This window comes from Columba livia, chromosome 15 (assembly GCF_036013475.1).
Source record: "Columba livia isolate bColLiv1 breed racing homer chromosome 15, bColLiv1.pat.W.v2, whole genome shotgun sequence".
Taxonomy (NCBI): Eukaryota; Metazoa; Chordata; class Aves; order Columbiformes; family Columbidae; genus Columba; species Columba livia.
Genome location: NC_088616.1, coordinates 7,317,971 through 7,334,762, shown reverse-complemented (window position 1 = coordinate 7,334,762; position 16,792 = coordinate 7,317,971). Strand labels below are relative to the sequence as shown.

Genomic DNA, 16,792 nt, shown 5'->3' with positions numbered 1-16,792 from the left:
CTTTTAAATCAACCCCCTTCTCTTATATATGGAAAGCCAAATATATTGTATGGGGCTGGGAAACACTGAGAAGGGCCAGTGTATTGGAATTGGTAAAGGGCATAGTGTATTTTTACTTTAACCTGCCTTTCCATTTAATTATTGGCTCCCAAGTAAATGATAACTGGACTGTGTTGTGCTGCTATAACCGCAGAATCTCACTGGAGAATGAGAAAGAGTAAAAGATGTAAAACAAGATTGCCATGTTTGACAGTTTGCGTAAGCTGATTGTAAAATAGAATTCCAAGTACATAAAACCTTTAGAAAGTGACATCTTCCTTAGTGGCTTTTTTTCCCCCATTCTTGGAACCTAGAATAATTTTTAGTATAGATATTTCAGTGCAGCATTCTGTATGCAGGCTCGGTATTCAGGAGGAAGAACCAACAGCCTTGTGTCAGTAGCCAAATAACAACTGGAAAAGGAAGCATTGGAGAGCTAAAAATTAAATGCATTTTAGCAAAACGAACATCTGTAGACTGCAATATCACTTTGGAAAAGGTAGCAGATTGACCATAAAAATGAAGTAGAAATAAGAGTTGGTAAAATAAATACAGCGGGATAAGATAAATAGTCATAAATCTTAAAGTCAAAACAGTGTGCTCCTTCTGTTTTCTTAATTTAAACCAAAATCTTCATCTTAATTTCTGTAATTTGTTGTGGATTTATTTGAAAACCGTCACATCCTGTAATACTACAAACCCAGCTATCCCCAAAAAAGTTCGTTGTCAATGTAAAGACCAAGAGGGGGGATCTGGACAATATGTGGACTTGAACTTTTAAAGACCTCTATCGCTGGGCAAGAACTATTTAAGCTTTATGTGCAGATTACTGTAACTGTGCAATCTAAAAGCTCTCTTGAAAAGAAAAAGCAATGAAATCTCCGTTGAAGTCAAAAGGCTTTCATTTCTGTTGATTTGCTTTGCTTTGCTTGAAAAGGTGTGGCATTGAGCCAGATCTATAAAATGATGTCATCTCTGTCAAACAGCCAGATAGTGGTTTTGTTAGGAGAAAACATTTGCAGTGTTCATAAAATAAGCCTGCAAAGTTAAAAATGCTATGTAAAGCTGCCTTTGTTAGTTCACTTAGTAATTTTCCCACTGTAGTGGTTTTAGCTTCCACAATCGGGTATGAACATTTGAGGGCTGAGTAACAACGTGCGTGGTTTTGGTTTTTGAATTTTGGCTGCATAAATAAAAACATTGATTTTTTTACATGGAGGTAAAACAAAGGGAAAAGAGCCTAATTCTATACCGAGAAGCAAGCTGAAAGACTTCATGAGCATAGTAACACCCTGAATTTAACAGCGATTTCTCCAGTGTTAACGTTTGCATTTTCACGTTCTCCCCCTTCATTTCTAGGGCTGCAGACCACGCGTTTAGGAAACCATTTGGAAGACAGAGTAAACAAATTTTTGCGGCGACAGAATCATCCTGAAGCTGGAGAGGTCTTTGTCAGAGTAGTAGCAAGTTCAGATAAGACAGTAGAAGTTAAACCAGGAATGAAATCCAGGTTAGTTCTGCTAATTACAATAAATGCAATCATTTTTGTTTTGGAGTCTCCCTGCATACATCTTGTACAACTGGGCTGATTTGCACCTTAATCCCTTTGCACATTTTTGAAATCTCAGCATGAGTAAGATTATGAAACGTAAAAAAAGCAGCATGCGATAAATTAACTCAGAGGAGACAACAGTTGTATTTTGACTGTTTGGGTAGTGGGGACATCCTGGTTTTGGTTATAATACTGTGACTTTGTTTAATATTACTAAATCTTGTGTGTCTTGACCACATTTTGGTTAGCATTACAGAATTCATAGTTTAGTTTGGAACGATTGCTGAGATTCGGTTCCTTACTGCTCCTTCATTTTATTGTGATTTTATAAATACTTCAGCTTTCAAAAGTTATTTTCAATTTGTTTCAGCATAAATTAAAAGCTTAAAAGGTTTATTCTGTGAAGCATTTTGGCTTTAATTCACGACTGTTTATGTGACATCACTTCATCATAATGCATCAGGTTTTCTACTCCGCGACATATTAAAAGGCTCGTGGTTTCTGAGGATGCTCTTGTCCTCAATGCTGCCTGTTCAGTCATATGTTAACTATATGGAAACTGTCTTTCCATGAGTTTTACAGCAGCAAGACTCCCTGTTTTAATACAGCTCTGATTTGACCCTGTTTAACTTCCGCATAAATATTTCTAATGAGTTAAAAATAAGGTTGGAAATAATTTCCCCATTCTGGTAGGACACTGGTTAATAACTGGCTTTTTGTGTTTGTTTGTTTTTCCTGTTCCTGTCTAACACCCTTCCCTTCAGATTTGTGGATTCTGGTGAGATGTCAGAATCTTTCCCTTACCGTACCAAAGCCCTGTTTGCGTTTGAGGAGATAGACGGAGTAGATGTTTGCTTCTTTGGCATGCACGTGCAGGAGTATGGCTCGGATTGCCCCCCTCCAAATACAAGGTACTCTTTCATTTCTCTACTGTGGTGCCTGCCCAGAGAACATCTTGCTACGGTCACTGGACAGTTACTCTCAAATACAGAAGGTTAGGAGATAGTTTCTCTTCTGTGGCACAAATAAGTCCTGCTGTGTGACTGCAGATGATTTTGAAGGGGGAAACAAATATCATGACAAAAATGTTACTTTTTTTTGTATTCTGTATTTAATTTTGCATCTTGATGTATATTCTTCCTGTCTAAAAAAAATGGTACCCATCTTTTGCTTTTGAGAACTTTTTGTACCGTGTTAAGATGCTTAAAGATGTGTTAAAATAACGTAATGAATTCTTCTTTGTTCAGTATGGCTGTATATGTATCTAGTATAAAAGTCAGTTCTAAGTAGACAAAATGGACGTTCCGCTGTACATGATTTTCTGTCATTCTTCTCTTATTACTCCAGGCGTGTGTACATATCATATCTAGATAGTATTCATTTCTTCCGCCCCCGTTGTCTCCGAACTGCAGTTTATCATGAAATCCTTATTGGATATTTGGAGTACGTGAAGAAACTTGGGTAAGCGAGATCTTTGTAAAGAAATACCTCTTTTTTTTCTTAGTGTTTTGTTAATCCAGAGTGCCAAGTGGCTTTTCACTTGGGATATAATCTCTCTTCTGCCCTCTCTGAGGTATGTGGAACACATGGAGTTTGGATTTTATCACTAAGATGATTTTTCTGTTGTTAGGATTCTTAAACTGGCAACATATCAGTCTTTTGATCAGAGGCTCACTTGAAGCCTGAGTCTCATTATTACATCCCGGACTATTACTCTTGTATAAAGAGGTTAATGCTACAGCATCTTTGTATAAAGAAAGAAGGGGGGGCACGCAGCGTCAGAGGTCTGAATTTATATCTCAGTTTGGCTGAGTTAATTCTAAGGTGTTAGTCAAAATGGGTAAGATTTTCTTTCTTGTGTGTGAAACACAGGTATGTGACAGGACACATCTGGGCCTGTCCCCCAAGTGAAGGAGATGACTATATTTTTCATTGCCATCCACCTGATCAGAAAATACCCAAACCCAAACGTTTGCAAGAGTGGTATAAGAAGATGCTGGACAAGGCATTTGCGGAGAGAATCATTCATGACTACAAGGTTTGCTACTGTTTACTTCCTGGATTAATTTTTATGGGCTTTTCATTTGAAGGTAGCTAATACCATTACAGAAGACGTGAAACTGGTTGTGCTGTACAAGGGGTTTTATTCTCAGCTAGCGTCTTCATCTTCTCAGATTTTCTTTCAGAAAGTCCCTTAGGATTGATTTCTGCCTAAAGACAAGCGTACCCATCTTTCACTGCAGTCTTGTAGGCAAGGAAGTATGTAGCTTGCTAAGGTTTATAGAAGTTGCTTGCGTCTGGTGATTGTGAAGGAGCCGGTGGAATGCTGGATCCCACTAGTGTGACATCAGAAAAACTGCTTATAAAACAGCTTCTTCACTTGAAGAGAAAAAGGGTGATTTTCATAATTGGAGAATATCACACATGTATCCAAGGAAATAAGTTGAAAGATTGCAAAGGTAGCATTTGCCATTCTTTGCATGCAAGAATTTGCAAGAATTTCTTAATGGTAGTAACAGTGATGGAAAAAATTGCTGTTTTGGTTGCAAGTGACAGTTACTACGTGTGTGGAACAGAACAGCATGTAGCAAGTTTTGTCATCTGATGCAGTGTTGCGAAGAGCTAGAAAATCTGTCTCTCTCCTAATGAGGTGGTCTTGAAATGAAGCTGAAGAAGGAAATCGGCTAGTCTGGTACGGGCCTGTTAAACGCAGTGCACTTAAAAAAAAACAACTCCAGAACAACTGTGTAAAATACCTGTTCCTTGTCAGAATACCTGTTTCTCTATGTGGTCCCTGGCCTTTCCAGCCGGGTGGTCCCCAGAGCTGCAGTCAGCGGAGGACGCAGCCTGCTCACAGTCCCCTGCCACGACCAGACATTACTTGATATTCCTGCATGTAATAGTTGGCCAGTGCATTCAGCGATTCTTGTGGGCTTATCAGGCTTATTGCTCATATGCACAGCTCACACACGTGCATTGAAGTGCTTACGCACTTCCAAATTCGTAAGGGAAAGGGCTGGATGTGACACACTTGCTGTCATTAGAACAGTTCCTGCTCTTGTCCAGGAGCAGCACAGGACGAGCAGAGTGCTGTAGGCTTCACTTGGAGTTGGCGCAGTTACCAGGGAGAGGTCTGTTATGTGTTCCAGGGATATCTTAGTGACTCCCATCATGTCAGGAGCGTGAACTGGTGGCACGATGGAGGCTCAGGAGAGCCTCGGCAGCTGCCTTTGCGAGATGAAAGGGAGTGGGCTCTTGCCAGGCCAGTTGTTGAACTGCACCTAGTGAAGGAGGCCTGCTGGGAGCTGGCCTTGGGCTGGGAGCGAGGCACAGCTGTTCAGGGCAGCCCTGGATCATCTCTCTGGTTCTCCTCTTTATCCTAAGTGTTTTTTATATCTTTATTCTTGGTATTGTGTGAAACACTCAACAGGACATTTTCAAACAAGCAACTGAGGACAGGCTGACAAGTGCCAAGGAGCTGCCTTACTTCGAAGGTGATTTCTGGCCCAATGTGCTGGAAGAAAGCATTAAGGAGTTGGAACAGGAGGAGGAGGAAAGGAAGAAGGAAGAAAGCACTGCAGCTAGTGAAACAACAGAGGTGAGTTACCTTTATATGCTATATTTGCTTCTAACTCACAAAACTGACAACACTTTAATAAATTAGAGAGTTCGCATCCAGTAAACTCAAAAAGAAGGCCATTCACATCAGATGTTAAATCAGGATTCTCTTTAGCTACATTTCTGGCTTTCTTTGTGGATAACCAATATACAGATTCTGTTAAAAACAGTAACAAGCCATTTGACATCAGTTCAGTGTCTCTGTTCTCAGATAAATGTGTTAAGTTACTTTTGGATTGCATCATGACTGCTACATTTGTTTGCAGTCATTTGGCTGAGCTTCTGCTTCACACCTTTGCAAATCACCTTTAGTATTGGCATTTTGAAAGATGCTGTATTTTTCAGAGTTGAATTATATTTTGCTGTTGTTTAAGCAAAAGTGCTTGTCATTTTCAACAGTAGGGAGCTGAAATGTAAAGCTTTATTGCAAGCTTTGCATTGGTGTGAAGTGTTGATCCTGATGGTGGTGTTCCTTCACCAGCATCTCTTTGTATACTTCAAAACCAAAAAAAAAAAGTACTTTCTCAGAGTCCTGGCCAGAATTTCATTATTGATTTCTATTTTTGTCTTGATTGTATCTGTATCCAAATGGTCTTAACACTTTTATGCTGTCCCTATTACTTGTGATTTGCCTCAAGGTGTTTTGAAAATAAATGTGGTAAGATCTGAAGTGTAACAGATTGGTGGAACCAAAACTTTACCTGGGGAGGGGCTGTGTTTCAGCTTAGATGCCATGACACTTTGCATACAGGATGTATTACACGTGACTGATGTGGAATGATAGACCTTAACCCATCGATTTCATTATGTCAGAAGATTCCTTCTGTTAACCCTCAGCAGCTCCTTCAAAGCTGGTGTAGTTTGTTGCTGTGTCTTTTATGGAACCATGAAGTTGATAGTTTTCACCTTGTTCTGAATCTAACATTTAATATTGAAATATTTCAACAAACGTAGCAGTATGAAAGTAACTGAAAGACAAGGCTTGGAATTTGAGTTGCAGTCCTCTTTTGCTAACAGTATCACCTTCAATTAATCATAGCATGCCCTTCCAGTGAAGATGCCCATGTAAACCTCTACATCTAAGAGGGGGGAAAAAAGTGTTTAAAACCCAAAACAGGTAACTGTGAAGCTCATCTGTGTTATCCTCCTGAAGTGAGAAGATGCAGCCGTGGCTGTTAACATCCTTATCCTCCCACTTGATGCCATTGATGTTGCTTGGGGTAGTGGGGGAACAAAATCTGCGTCCAGGTTGCTGAAGGTGTCATCTAAGAATGCCACAAAAAACCATAACAGTCTGGCCTTTGCCACTTGGCTCAGAAAATAAGTGAAATCAAAAGCATGCGAACTTCTCCAGTGCAGTCACCAAAAGGTGTGACGCTTTGAGGGGGAAACTGCACAGCAATGGGGTCTCCACCTGCAGAAGCACTTGATGAATCTTTGCAACTTCCCCTGTATTAAGATGGTACAGAATGTGTCTGTCTTTTCTTTAATAGTCCTCAGCTTTTTATGTGTGGAGACAGAGCTTCTTAAAAGCCAACATGTGCTGTGAGTGTGAGTTAGAAGAGACTCTAAGGAGGTGGTAAATATTCAGAAGTTCTTGACAAAAGTTCCAAAGTAACTGTTCCATGAAAATCTCTGGCAAATCTGGCTGAACCATTAAATGCTATCAAAATGAAGTAGCACAAAAACAACCTTCCAGCTTCCTAAAATATTTTGGAATAGCTTTGTACAATTCACCCAATACAGACTTGTTAAAGGTGGAATAGAAAGAAAACTTAGACCTGTACCGTTAGCTAAGTTTCAATCTAGTCTTCCTTTTGGTGTTTAAATATTAAAATGTTGATGCTCTAGAATGCACAGGCAAAGGAGGACATGCCCTGATTCCATCAGGGGTAGAAAATTTGGGGGAAAGTTGTCAAGATGGGAACATACAGTAGCTCATTTCTGAATACCTTTAGATGACTTAGAGCTCTCTGTAGTTTCCCATAAAATAGTATCATTTTAATTTCCAAACAGGATTGGTCAAAAACCAAGATTGGACAGGAATTCCTGTCTAAGCCTAATTAATGGAACGGAGCGATGGCAACAGTCTAAATATAGAATTGCTTTCTTCAGTTGGAATATTTTTGTTTTCTTTAAATAAATATGCTTGTGGATAAACCCTGTGTTTGCTTGTACAGAGTGTTCGTGAAACTTTCTTGTATGTGTGTGTGTGAGTGTATGTGTGTGTATATATATATATATATCAGAGTATTTCAGTTGCTTATTTTTAATATTATGATAACCAACATTCTAGCAGTTAGATCGGGGACTTTTACTGCGTGCTGAGCTCCCTGCTGGGGGCTGGGGGGTTTATTTTTCAAGGACATGAGAAGACTAAAAGTTATTTCTGCTTTCACAGGTCACGTAAATAGCATCATCTGCTATTTTTTACTTTCTTTACTTACATCTAGTATTCAGCATATGGTCACTGTGGTCTGTGTTGTTGTGACTTAGACGCAAGTGAAGGTTTTGGGGGTTTTTTGGAGTTACATATGCAGCAGTAAGTCTTCAGGATGGAGGATAGTGTATTTTGTTAGTTTCAAATCCTATATGTTCTTATTTGTGTACTAGCCCTAAATTTGTTCAATAAAAGCAGCAACAAAACCACCAAAACATTAGATCAAAGCTCAAACAAGTATGTGAAACACCCAATGCACAACAAAGCAAAATACTGCACTTCTGGAATTTTTTGAAGTCCATTTTGTTTGTAGCTCATTTTATCATGAAATATGTATAAGATGTTGTAGAGTGAGCAGTGGAATCTGAAGGTGCAGTGTTTGAGAAGGAAAAAATAAGTGTAAGATACAAATTATTTAATGTATATACATACTTATTATATCTGTTTTTAAACAGCATTTGAATTTGTTTGCCTGCCAGTTTGCCTTTTGATTTTTCCTGGAAGGTAGGATATATTTGACACAGGATGGCTGATCTGCAGGCATTGGAACAAAGTTCTATTATTGACAGCAGAAGTGTTCCACTTTCAGCTACAGTGAATGGGAGAAAGCTCTGTAAAGTGTAACATCTTTCCTATGCGTTTGTTGCAGGGAAGCCAGGGCGACAGCAAAAACGCCAAGAAAAAGAACAACAAGAAAACCAACAAGAATAAGAGTAGCATCAGCAGAGCTAACAAGAAGAAACCCAGCATGCCAAATGTGTCCAATGATCTGTCTCAGAAGCTGTATGCCACTATGGAGAAGCATAAAGAGGTACTGTCAAAGTAGGCTGTGTAAAGAGAGGATTTTATTCCTGTAAATCTGGGCATGGTGATAGTCAGAACCGACAAATCAGGAGGAGTGAAGCTTGGGATTGCGCTAGAACTTCTTCTGTTGTGTAACAACGTATTGGAAATTAGCCTAAACTAAGTTAATTAGATAACATCTGTGGCACGCTGTTACTGCAGCAGAACATGAGCTTTTTTCTACAGGATTATCTAATGTCATTGATTTTTTTTTTTCCCTCATTTATCTGCAGGTCTTTTTTGTGATTCATTTACATGCTGGGCCTGTAATTAACACTCTGCCTCCCATCGTGGACCCTGATCCATTACTTAGCTGTGATTTGATGGATGGGCGAGATGCCTTCCTCACCTTAGCCAGAGATAAGCACTGGGAGTTCTCCTCGCTGCGTCGATCCAAGTGGTCCACGCTCTGCATGCTGGTGGAACTGCACACTCAAGGGCAGGATCGCTTTGTCTATACGTGCAATGAGTGCAAACATCATGTGGAAACAAGGTGGCATTGCACTGTCTGTGAGGTAGGTGTATGTCACCAGAGACTTCTGTTCTCTCTTGCCCTACAGTCAAGCTTGGGTTTTTTGGGGGGATATTGCGAAAGTTTCTCCAAAATAAGCCTATACTGATAAAAGGGCCGCTAAGCCTTAAGGGAAGGAGGCTGCCATGGTGGGCTGTCTCTTCTAGAATAAGTACCCTTAGCCTCTCAACATGGAAAATGCCAGTACTCTGGAATGGCTACCACTGCATCAGTTATTCCACTAGGGCTCCTCTGCATGGACAAGCTTTTAACTGTATTTTAAAGAACTTAAGGACTGGGTGGTCCTAGTCCTAGGACTAGTGTGAATCCACGAGGCACTAACTCATCCACTTAAAATGCGTGTCCCAAAGAGGAGCCGCTGTGCCTTTCTGCAAGGTGGCTTTTGTTCTGCTTTGTACATGGTACTTCGTGTCGTAAGGAGCACAGCTGGGTGCTTGTTCAGGCTGCCCCAAAGCTGGGCGAGAAGGCTGCCCCAGCCCTTCATCGTTGTCTGTTCAGCCCAGCGTTAGAGGTTGCCTGCCCTTCAGGTCAGCCCAAGTAATTGCTTTCTAACGTGGCTCGATGCTTTCAATGACTAGTCCTTTTACAGCATAGATCACTTCCACTGAACTGTGTTAGAGAGCAATTAGGCATGGAGTTACACAGGTGGACTTGAGGAGAAGGCAGCCTCTGCAGGGCTGGGGATGACCTCTGGCTGCAGCTGAGCCAACAAAAATTGTGAGTAAGTGCAGCCTAGTTTTAACACTGCAAGTTATTGCCAGGTCTGTGCTGAAAGAGTCTTAATTAATCCCTCCGAGGAAAGTATTGAACAGGGCTTCCTGAGGCAAGACTGGAGGAAATGGATTGTACACACTAGAGAAATTAAGTGATGGAAGGAGGCATGGCCTTCAGGTTTCTTCTGAGTACTTCTGTGTAAGGGAGTGCTCTTCTTCCAGCAGAAAGGGACAGGGCAGTGAAAATGGGTGTTTGAGCAGGTTTTCAGATGAGTGTCTGTCTTAGCATGAAACTTGCACTCAATCTGAGGGTCATGTTAGAGATTTAAAAATAGGTATTTCAGAGTGGCAGTTATTAGCCAGTAATTACACTAAGAATAGCTAAATGGAGAGGCAAACCCTATTTTTAAGCAGTGACAGTAGGTTTGGCTTACTGATTGGAGGTTTTAGCCCTCCTTGGGTAAGTACCCCAGTAGACATCAAAGAAAAGTAGAGAGTTCTGTCCTCAAAAGGGAAAAACAAAGAAACCCTGCAAGGTATTTTAATGTAACAAAATTAAGATCCAGCAGCTGCCCTGTTGGCATTGTTACCTGCAGCAGCCAAGACTCATGATGGCTTTGGGGCAGCTCATGTGGCCTCTGTCCTCAGCTGCCCAACCCTCACCGTCACGGTGACTCTGTAGCCTGTGCAGCTGCTTCTCAACCAGCCACTGTTCGCAGCGTGTGGCTGTTGTCCTGCTTCTGTTCTGCTGTGTACTTGTACCTACTGAAACCCACCATGTGCTTCCACACCAGGCACATATTTCTCACCTGGAACCACTCTTCTGTTTCTGCCGCTTTAGTTAGTGCTCTGTAGACAACTGAACTCTGGGTTTTCTTTGCTTTCAGGACTATGACCTCTGCATTAACTGCTACAACACTAAGAGCCATGACCACAAGATGGTTAAGTGGGGCCTGGGTCTGGATGATGAGAGCAACAGCCAAGGAGAGCAACAGTCAAAGAGCCCCCAGGAGTCGCGACGACTGAGCATCCAGCGCTGCATTCAGTCCCTTGTCCATGCCTGCCAGTGCCGCAATGCAAACTGCTCATTGCCATCCTGCCAGAAGATGAAACGGGTTGTCCAGCACACCAAGGGCTGCAAGCGCAAGACCAACGGTGGCTGTCCGGTGTGCAAACAGCTCATAGCTCTTTGCTGCTACCATGCCAAACACTGCCAAGAGAACAAATGCCCCGTGCCATTCTGTCTCAATATCAAACATAAGCTTCGACAGCAGCAGATCCAGCATCGCCTGCAGCAGGCTCAGCTCATGCGCAGAAGGATGGCTACCATGAACACCCGAAACGTGCCTCAGCAAAGTTTGCCTTCTCCTACCTCAGCAACGCCTGGTACCCCTACGCAGCAGCCAAGTACACCACAAACACCACAGCCTCCTCCCCAGCCCCAGCCTTCCCCTGTAAGTATGTCACCGGCTGGCTTTCCCACTGTGTCAAGAACTCAGCCCCCTACTACTGTTTCAACAGGAAAACCTGCAAACCCGGTTTCTGCACCTCCACCTCCAGCTCAGCCTCCCCCGGCCGCAGTGGAAGCGGCTCGGCAGATCGAGAGAGAAGCTGCCCAGCAGCAGCAGCAGCTCTACAGGGTCAACAACATTAACAATGGTTTGCCTCCTGGTCGCCCAGGACTAGTAAACCCGACAGTGGGTTCAGTGAACCAGATGCAGCAAGTCAGCATGAATGTACCCCGGCCCAACCCTGTCAGCGGTCCAGTGATGTCCAACATGCAGCCTGGACAGTGGCAGTCCCCTCCCATGCCGCAGCAGCAACCAATGCAGCCAGGAATGGCAAGACCGGTGATGCCAATGGCAACACCACAAGCCGTGGCTGGGCCAAGGATGCAGGGTGTGCAGCAGCCGCCACGGAGCATCCCCCCGAATGCACTTCAGGACTTACTGAGGACCTTGAAATCACCGAGTTCTCCGCAGCAGCAACAGCAGGTTCTTAATATCCTTAAATCCAACCCTCAGCTTATGGCAGCTTTTATAAAGCAAAGAACAGCCAAATACGTGGCTAACCAGCCTGGGATGCAGCCGCAAGCAGGCATACAGCCTCAGCCTGGGATGCAGCAGCCGCAGACCGGAATGCAACAGCCGGGCATGCACGCTCAAGCGGGATTGCAGAACATGAACGCAATGCAAGCAGGAGTGCAGAGACCGAGCGTGCCTCCCCAGCAGCAAGGGATAGGAGCTATGAATCCCCAGGGACAAGCGATAAACATCATGAACCCCAGCCACAACCCTAGCATGGCAAACATGAGTCCGCAGTACAGAGAAATCCTGAGGCGGCAACTTCTGCAGCAGCAGCAGCAACAGCAACAGCAGCAGCAAGGAGGGGCTGGCATGGCAGGAGGGATGGCAGGACACAACCAGTTCCAGCAGCCCCAGGGACCGGGAGGTTACCCTCAAGCCATGCAGCAGCAGCGGATGCAGCAGCATCTCTCGATACAGGGCGGCTCCATGGGACAGATGGCTCAGATGGGACAGCTGAACCAGATGGGCCAGCCCGGCATGGGGGCGGACGGCACCCCCAACATCCAGCAAGCGCTGCAGCAGCGCATCCTGCAGCAGCAGCAGATGAAGCAACAGATAGGGTCCCCCGGGCAGCCCAACTCCATGAGCCCGCAGCAGCACATGCTCTCAGGACAAGCGCCGGCGTCTCATCTCCCCGGCCAGCAGATCACCACCTCCCTCAGCAACCAGGTGCGGTCCCCAGCACCCGTTCAGTCTCCCCGTCCCCAGTCCCAGCCGCCACATTCCAGCCCGTCACCCAGGATACAGCCCCAGCCGTCACCTCACCATGTCTCTCCCCAGACTGGTTCCCCCCACCCGGGACTCGCAGTTACTATGGCTAGTAGCTCCATGGATCAGGGACACTTGGGCAACCCCGAGCAGAGTGCAATGCTTCCACAACTAAACACCCCCAACAGGAGTGCGTTGTCTAACGAATTGTCTCTGGTCGGTGACACCACCGGGGACACACTAGAAAAATTTGTGGAGGGTTTGTAGCATTATGGGAGCATCACTTTTTTTTTTTTCCTTTCGTGTTCTTGGACGTTTTGTACTGAAAATTCAGACATCTGGGTTGTTTTGGATCCCGGATGGAACTGCTGCTTCCTACACGTGGAAGAATGAATTGCTGTTTAAAAAAAAGAAAAAAAAAAGAAAAAAGAAAAAAAAAAACAATACAAAGGATATATTTTTTTGTTAAAGCCAGACGGTTAAAATATCTGGTCTCTTTTGTGGGTTTTTTTGGTTTTTATTTTTTTGTTGCTGTTGACTCATACCTTTTTTTTAACGGGGGAAAACAAGTTCATTATATTCATATTTTTTATTTGTATTTTCAAGACTTTAAACATTTGCGTTTAAAAGAAGAAAAAATAATATTCAGAAACTGTTTCCTGAAATAATGCAACATTATAATGTGTCCCGGTAACTTTGACACGTTGCGGGAAGAGGTTTTTTTTCTATAGTGAACTCTTCAGGCGTTTGAAGTATTACCCTGGAAAGATAGGAAGAGACTCTTGCACACACAAACACAGATTGGCCAATGCCAAAATCCTTGTCTTGCAGATGTAGAAATTGTTGCTTTGTTTCTCTGATAAAACTGGTTTTAGATGAAAATAGGGATGATCACTCTTAGACCGTGCTGATTTGAATAGAGAAGAAGCATTCTTTTCTTTCTTTCTTCTGTGTGAAACTTGAAATGAAGAAAAGCAATTCTAGTGTAAATCATGCAAGCGCTATAATTACTATAAATAAGAAAATCCAAGAAGATTCAATCACTGTATAGAATGGTAAAAAAAAACAAACTCATTTCTTACTTATAATATCATATTGTTAAATAAACTGTGTGCAACAGACAAAAAGGGTGGTCCTTCTTGAATTCATGTACATGGTATTAACACTTCGTGTTTGGGTTTTTTGTTATGAAAATGCTGTTTTCAACATTGTATTTGGACTATGCATGTCTTTTTTCCATTGTATATAAAGTATTGCTTAAAATTGATATAAATTACTGAAGTTTTTAACATGTATTCTGTTCTTTAAAATCCATGTAAGAATGTTTAAGGTTTTTATTTATTTATATATTTTTGGATCATGTTCTTTGTAAGACATGGCTATGAATATTCACTCATTACACGGAGCAGCCAGAGGCATGGCGAGGAGTGGCACGATCCATGGAGTATTGTAGGTAGCATGTCTGTTTTACAACACCCTGTAGTGATTGTTTCCTCTTTGGGGAGGGAGAGGAGAGGGGAATAGTTCCCATACACGGGATATTTGCAGGTGTCCAGCCATAAGGGTTAACTGGAATAAATTATTAATAGCCGTTGCTTTTTAAAAACTGCATTAATTTAGAGAAGGATCACCAATGAAAGGAAAATAGAGAGTATTGAGTTAATTCTAGGCTAATTTATTTAGTCTACAGTAAATATGAACCTATTGACTTTAACACTATTTTTCTGCTGTTAACTCTGAGTCTAGATTTGAGGGTTTTCTGTGGAATAAAAAATAACAAATCATGTACATGTTCCCTTTAATATCCTGTCACCATGCCCTCCTGTTCCTGGGATTCTTGCCCCTCCTCCCCCCAAATGAATGACTTTCTTGGAGTTAGAAAGTCCAGGGAAACTTTCCCAGCGTAGGTGTGAGCTGAAACCACGACTGGCCCAAAATACCATCACTCGGGCCTTGAGGCTTCTCGATTAGGTGCGACTGGCGTGGGATTAGCAGCAAATCCAGCAAGGTTTATCCTCCCGGCCGCTGCTGCCGCCTCGGCGGGGAGCGCCGGCCACGCTTGGATTGTCGTGTGAAGTCAGAGCTTCCTCCAGCCTTAATGTTTTTATAGGAGCTGTGTTGGGGGACGACGGGGAGAAGAGCAAATGATAGATATCTCAGTTTTTAATCCCCATACTGTGAAAAACAGTAGTGCACTGCGGTGCTGCTTCATTCTTTTTTAACTGTAAAGGGTCTCTGCTTAAACTTTCCTTGCAAACTTTTAAGTATTGTATCTTTTTTCACCACCATTGGATTCATCCGCCCACGCAATTGTCTTCAGCAATTCAAGATGTCAAAAGCTGGGGCTTGGGTGAGGTCAGCGAACGCTAACCCAAAGCTTGTCCAAAAGAAATTGCTGTAAAAAAAAAAGGATGGAAAGCCCTGATGCTGTGTCTCATGCTGTGTACTTAAAAAGAGGGAAAATACTATATTTGTGATCAAAAAGAGGAAACTTGAAATGTGCTGGTGTTTCTAATAAAAGCTGGTAAAACTGCTTGGATTGAAGGATGGTTCCGCTTGGCTGGTGCCCGTTAGGATCAGCAAAGCCGACACCCAGGATCAGGATAAGGGCACTCAGTCTCGCTAATACCTTTAATTAGTATCTGTTCTAAAAACATCAGCACTGCTCCTGGATTTGGGTGAGCCGGGTCCTGGTGGGAGCACAGAGGTGGTGCAGCTCTCGGGCTGCAGCTCGCTTGGGTTCCGGCTCATGGGGAAGAGTGGAAAAAGAATGTGATGGGAAGCAAATACCGACGTATTTTAAGTGCGACCTGAAGTATGTGGAGAGCACAGAGCAAGGCATAGATTTAGGTCTGATGATCCCAGCAGGTGTTTTACCAGAGGGAGAAGGGAAGCACAAAGCTGAATGTGAGGAGGGGCTGGGCTTGGTGTGCAGCCCCTGCAGCTCGGGGGACTTTGTGGTGCACCTGAAGACTGGATGGGCATCTGATGTCTTGGGTACAGCATCCTAGAAACACAAGGATTTAAAGGCAAGAATGTGCTGGAGATTGGTGCAGGTTATTTATCACAAGGGGGAGTGGCTGAGACCTCCCCCCCTTACTGAATTCTGGAGGGGAAGAAGGTGCTGAAATATCAACATTGAGCGGCAACAACTTGGTTTTCTGCTCTTCTTTCTTCAGCTGCCCACCACGCTCCAGCGCTGGCCATCCTGACGTGCTGCTGCAGCAGGCTGTGGTGCATTTCTCCGTGCTGCAGATGCACCAGCTGATGTTGGATGTTCTTGGCTGTTCTTCGCTGTCCGCAGCCCTGTTGTAAGCGCTCCCTGCTCTGCTCTGCCAGCCGGGTGCATCAGAGCAAAGAGAGGCTCACCGCAGCGGTGGGCTGAGGAAGATGGGCCCTCCTGCCAGGGCGTTGCAGGCCCCAAAAAGCCGGGGACAGTAACCTTGTCAGACACTGTGTCTGAAGCCAGATGTGGTCGTGTCCACAGCTGTAGTAGCGTAAAGTTCCTTCAAGTCAGTGGCAGGGTACAGCCTGAGGGAAGGCAGTTAATGCCTTACACAGGGACCAGGTGTGCACCGCGTGCTGCTTCCAAAGCAAATCCCAGCCCCTGGTTTTTTCAATGCAGCGAAGATCAATCAAGCCACTGTGGAGGCGGTAGCTGGGGCAGCACGGCAGAATACGCAGGTTGCTGTGCAGCATCTGTCTGTCCTTCCCCATGGCTCAGAACCTGAAGTGGGGAATGGGGTGATGTCTCACCCCCAGTGTACTGCCAAGGTAGCGATTGAAGACAGTTGGTGCCAACCACCGGATAATCAAAATTAGCCAGAACAGAGGAGAGGATCTTTACCATATCTCCTGCCATCCTCCAGCCCTCCTTGCGGGAACACGCTTCACGGCTAAGTGGTCCAAGCAGACCCAAAGCAGGAGGGTGATGCAGTGCAAGGGGAGGCAGGAGGAGGCCTTGGGTGTTTCAGAGGGGGTAGAAGAGCTCTGGTACAGTGTCATGGCAGAGCAATGCTCAGGAGTGCTGTGGGGTCAGCTGGAGACAGTAATTAACGCAGCAGGAGGGAAGCATTTGAAACAGGCTCAGAAGTTGGTTCTGGCTGCAGTAGAGGGAATCTGGGGCTGGGGCTGGTTCCAGGTGAACACGCAGCCCTGCAGAACGGTGCTGCAGTGATGCAAAGGCTTGCACTGGGTGTGTTGCACCTAATCTGTAACATCCAGCACCACGCACACTGCACTGCGTGCAAGCGTTTCTTG

The 16,792-nt window shown here is 43.9% G+C and overlaps 1 protein-coding gene across 6 annotated transcripts in view; it reads left to right on the top strand.

Annotated features, from left to right (window-relative positions):
• Positions 1 to 15,065, top strand: part of CREBBP (CREB binding protein) — a 93,610-nt gene extending 78,545 nt beyond the window's left edge. For all 6 annotated transcript variants that reach the window (XM_065030832.1, XM_065030831.1, XM_065030834.1 and 3 more), the window contains 8 exons: positions 1,399 to 1,549; positions 2,356 to 2,502; positions 2,939 to 3,052; positions 3,464 to 3,629; positions 5,022 to 5,189; positions 8,299 to 8,460; positions 8,726 to 9,007; positions 10,625 to 15,065. In XM_065030832.1, coding sequence (XP_064886904.1) covers positions 1,399 to 1,549; positions 2,356 to 2,502; positions 2,939 to 3,052; positions 3,464 to 3,629; positions 5,022 to 5,189; positions 8,299 to 8,460; positions 8,726 to 9,007; positions 10,625 to 12,799 — 3,365 coding nt within the window. In that variant the 3' untranslated portion in view covers positions 12,800 to 15,065. The remainder of the gene's footprint in view (positions 1 to 1,398; positions 1,550 to 2,355; positions 2,503 to 2,938; positions 3,053 to 3,463; positions 3,630 to 5,021; positions 5,190 to 8,298; positions 8,461 to 8,725; positions 9,008 to 10,624) is intronic.
• The last annotated feature ends 1,727 nt before the right edge of the window (positions 15,066 to 16,792 follow it).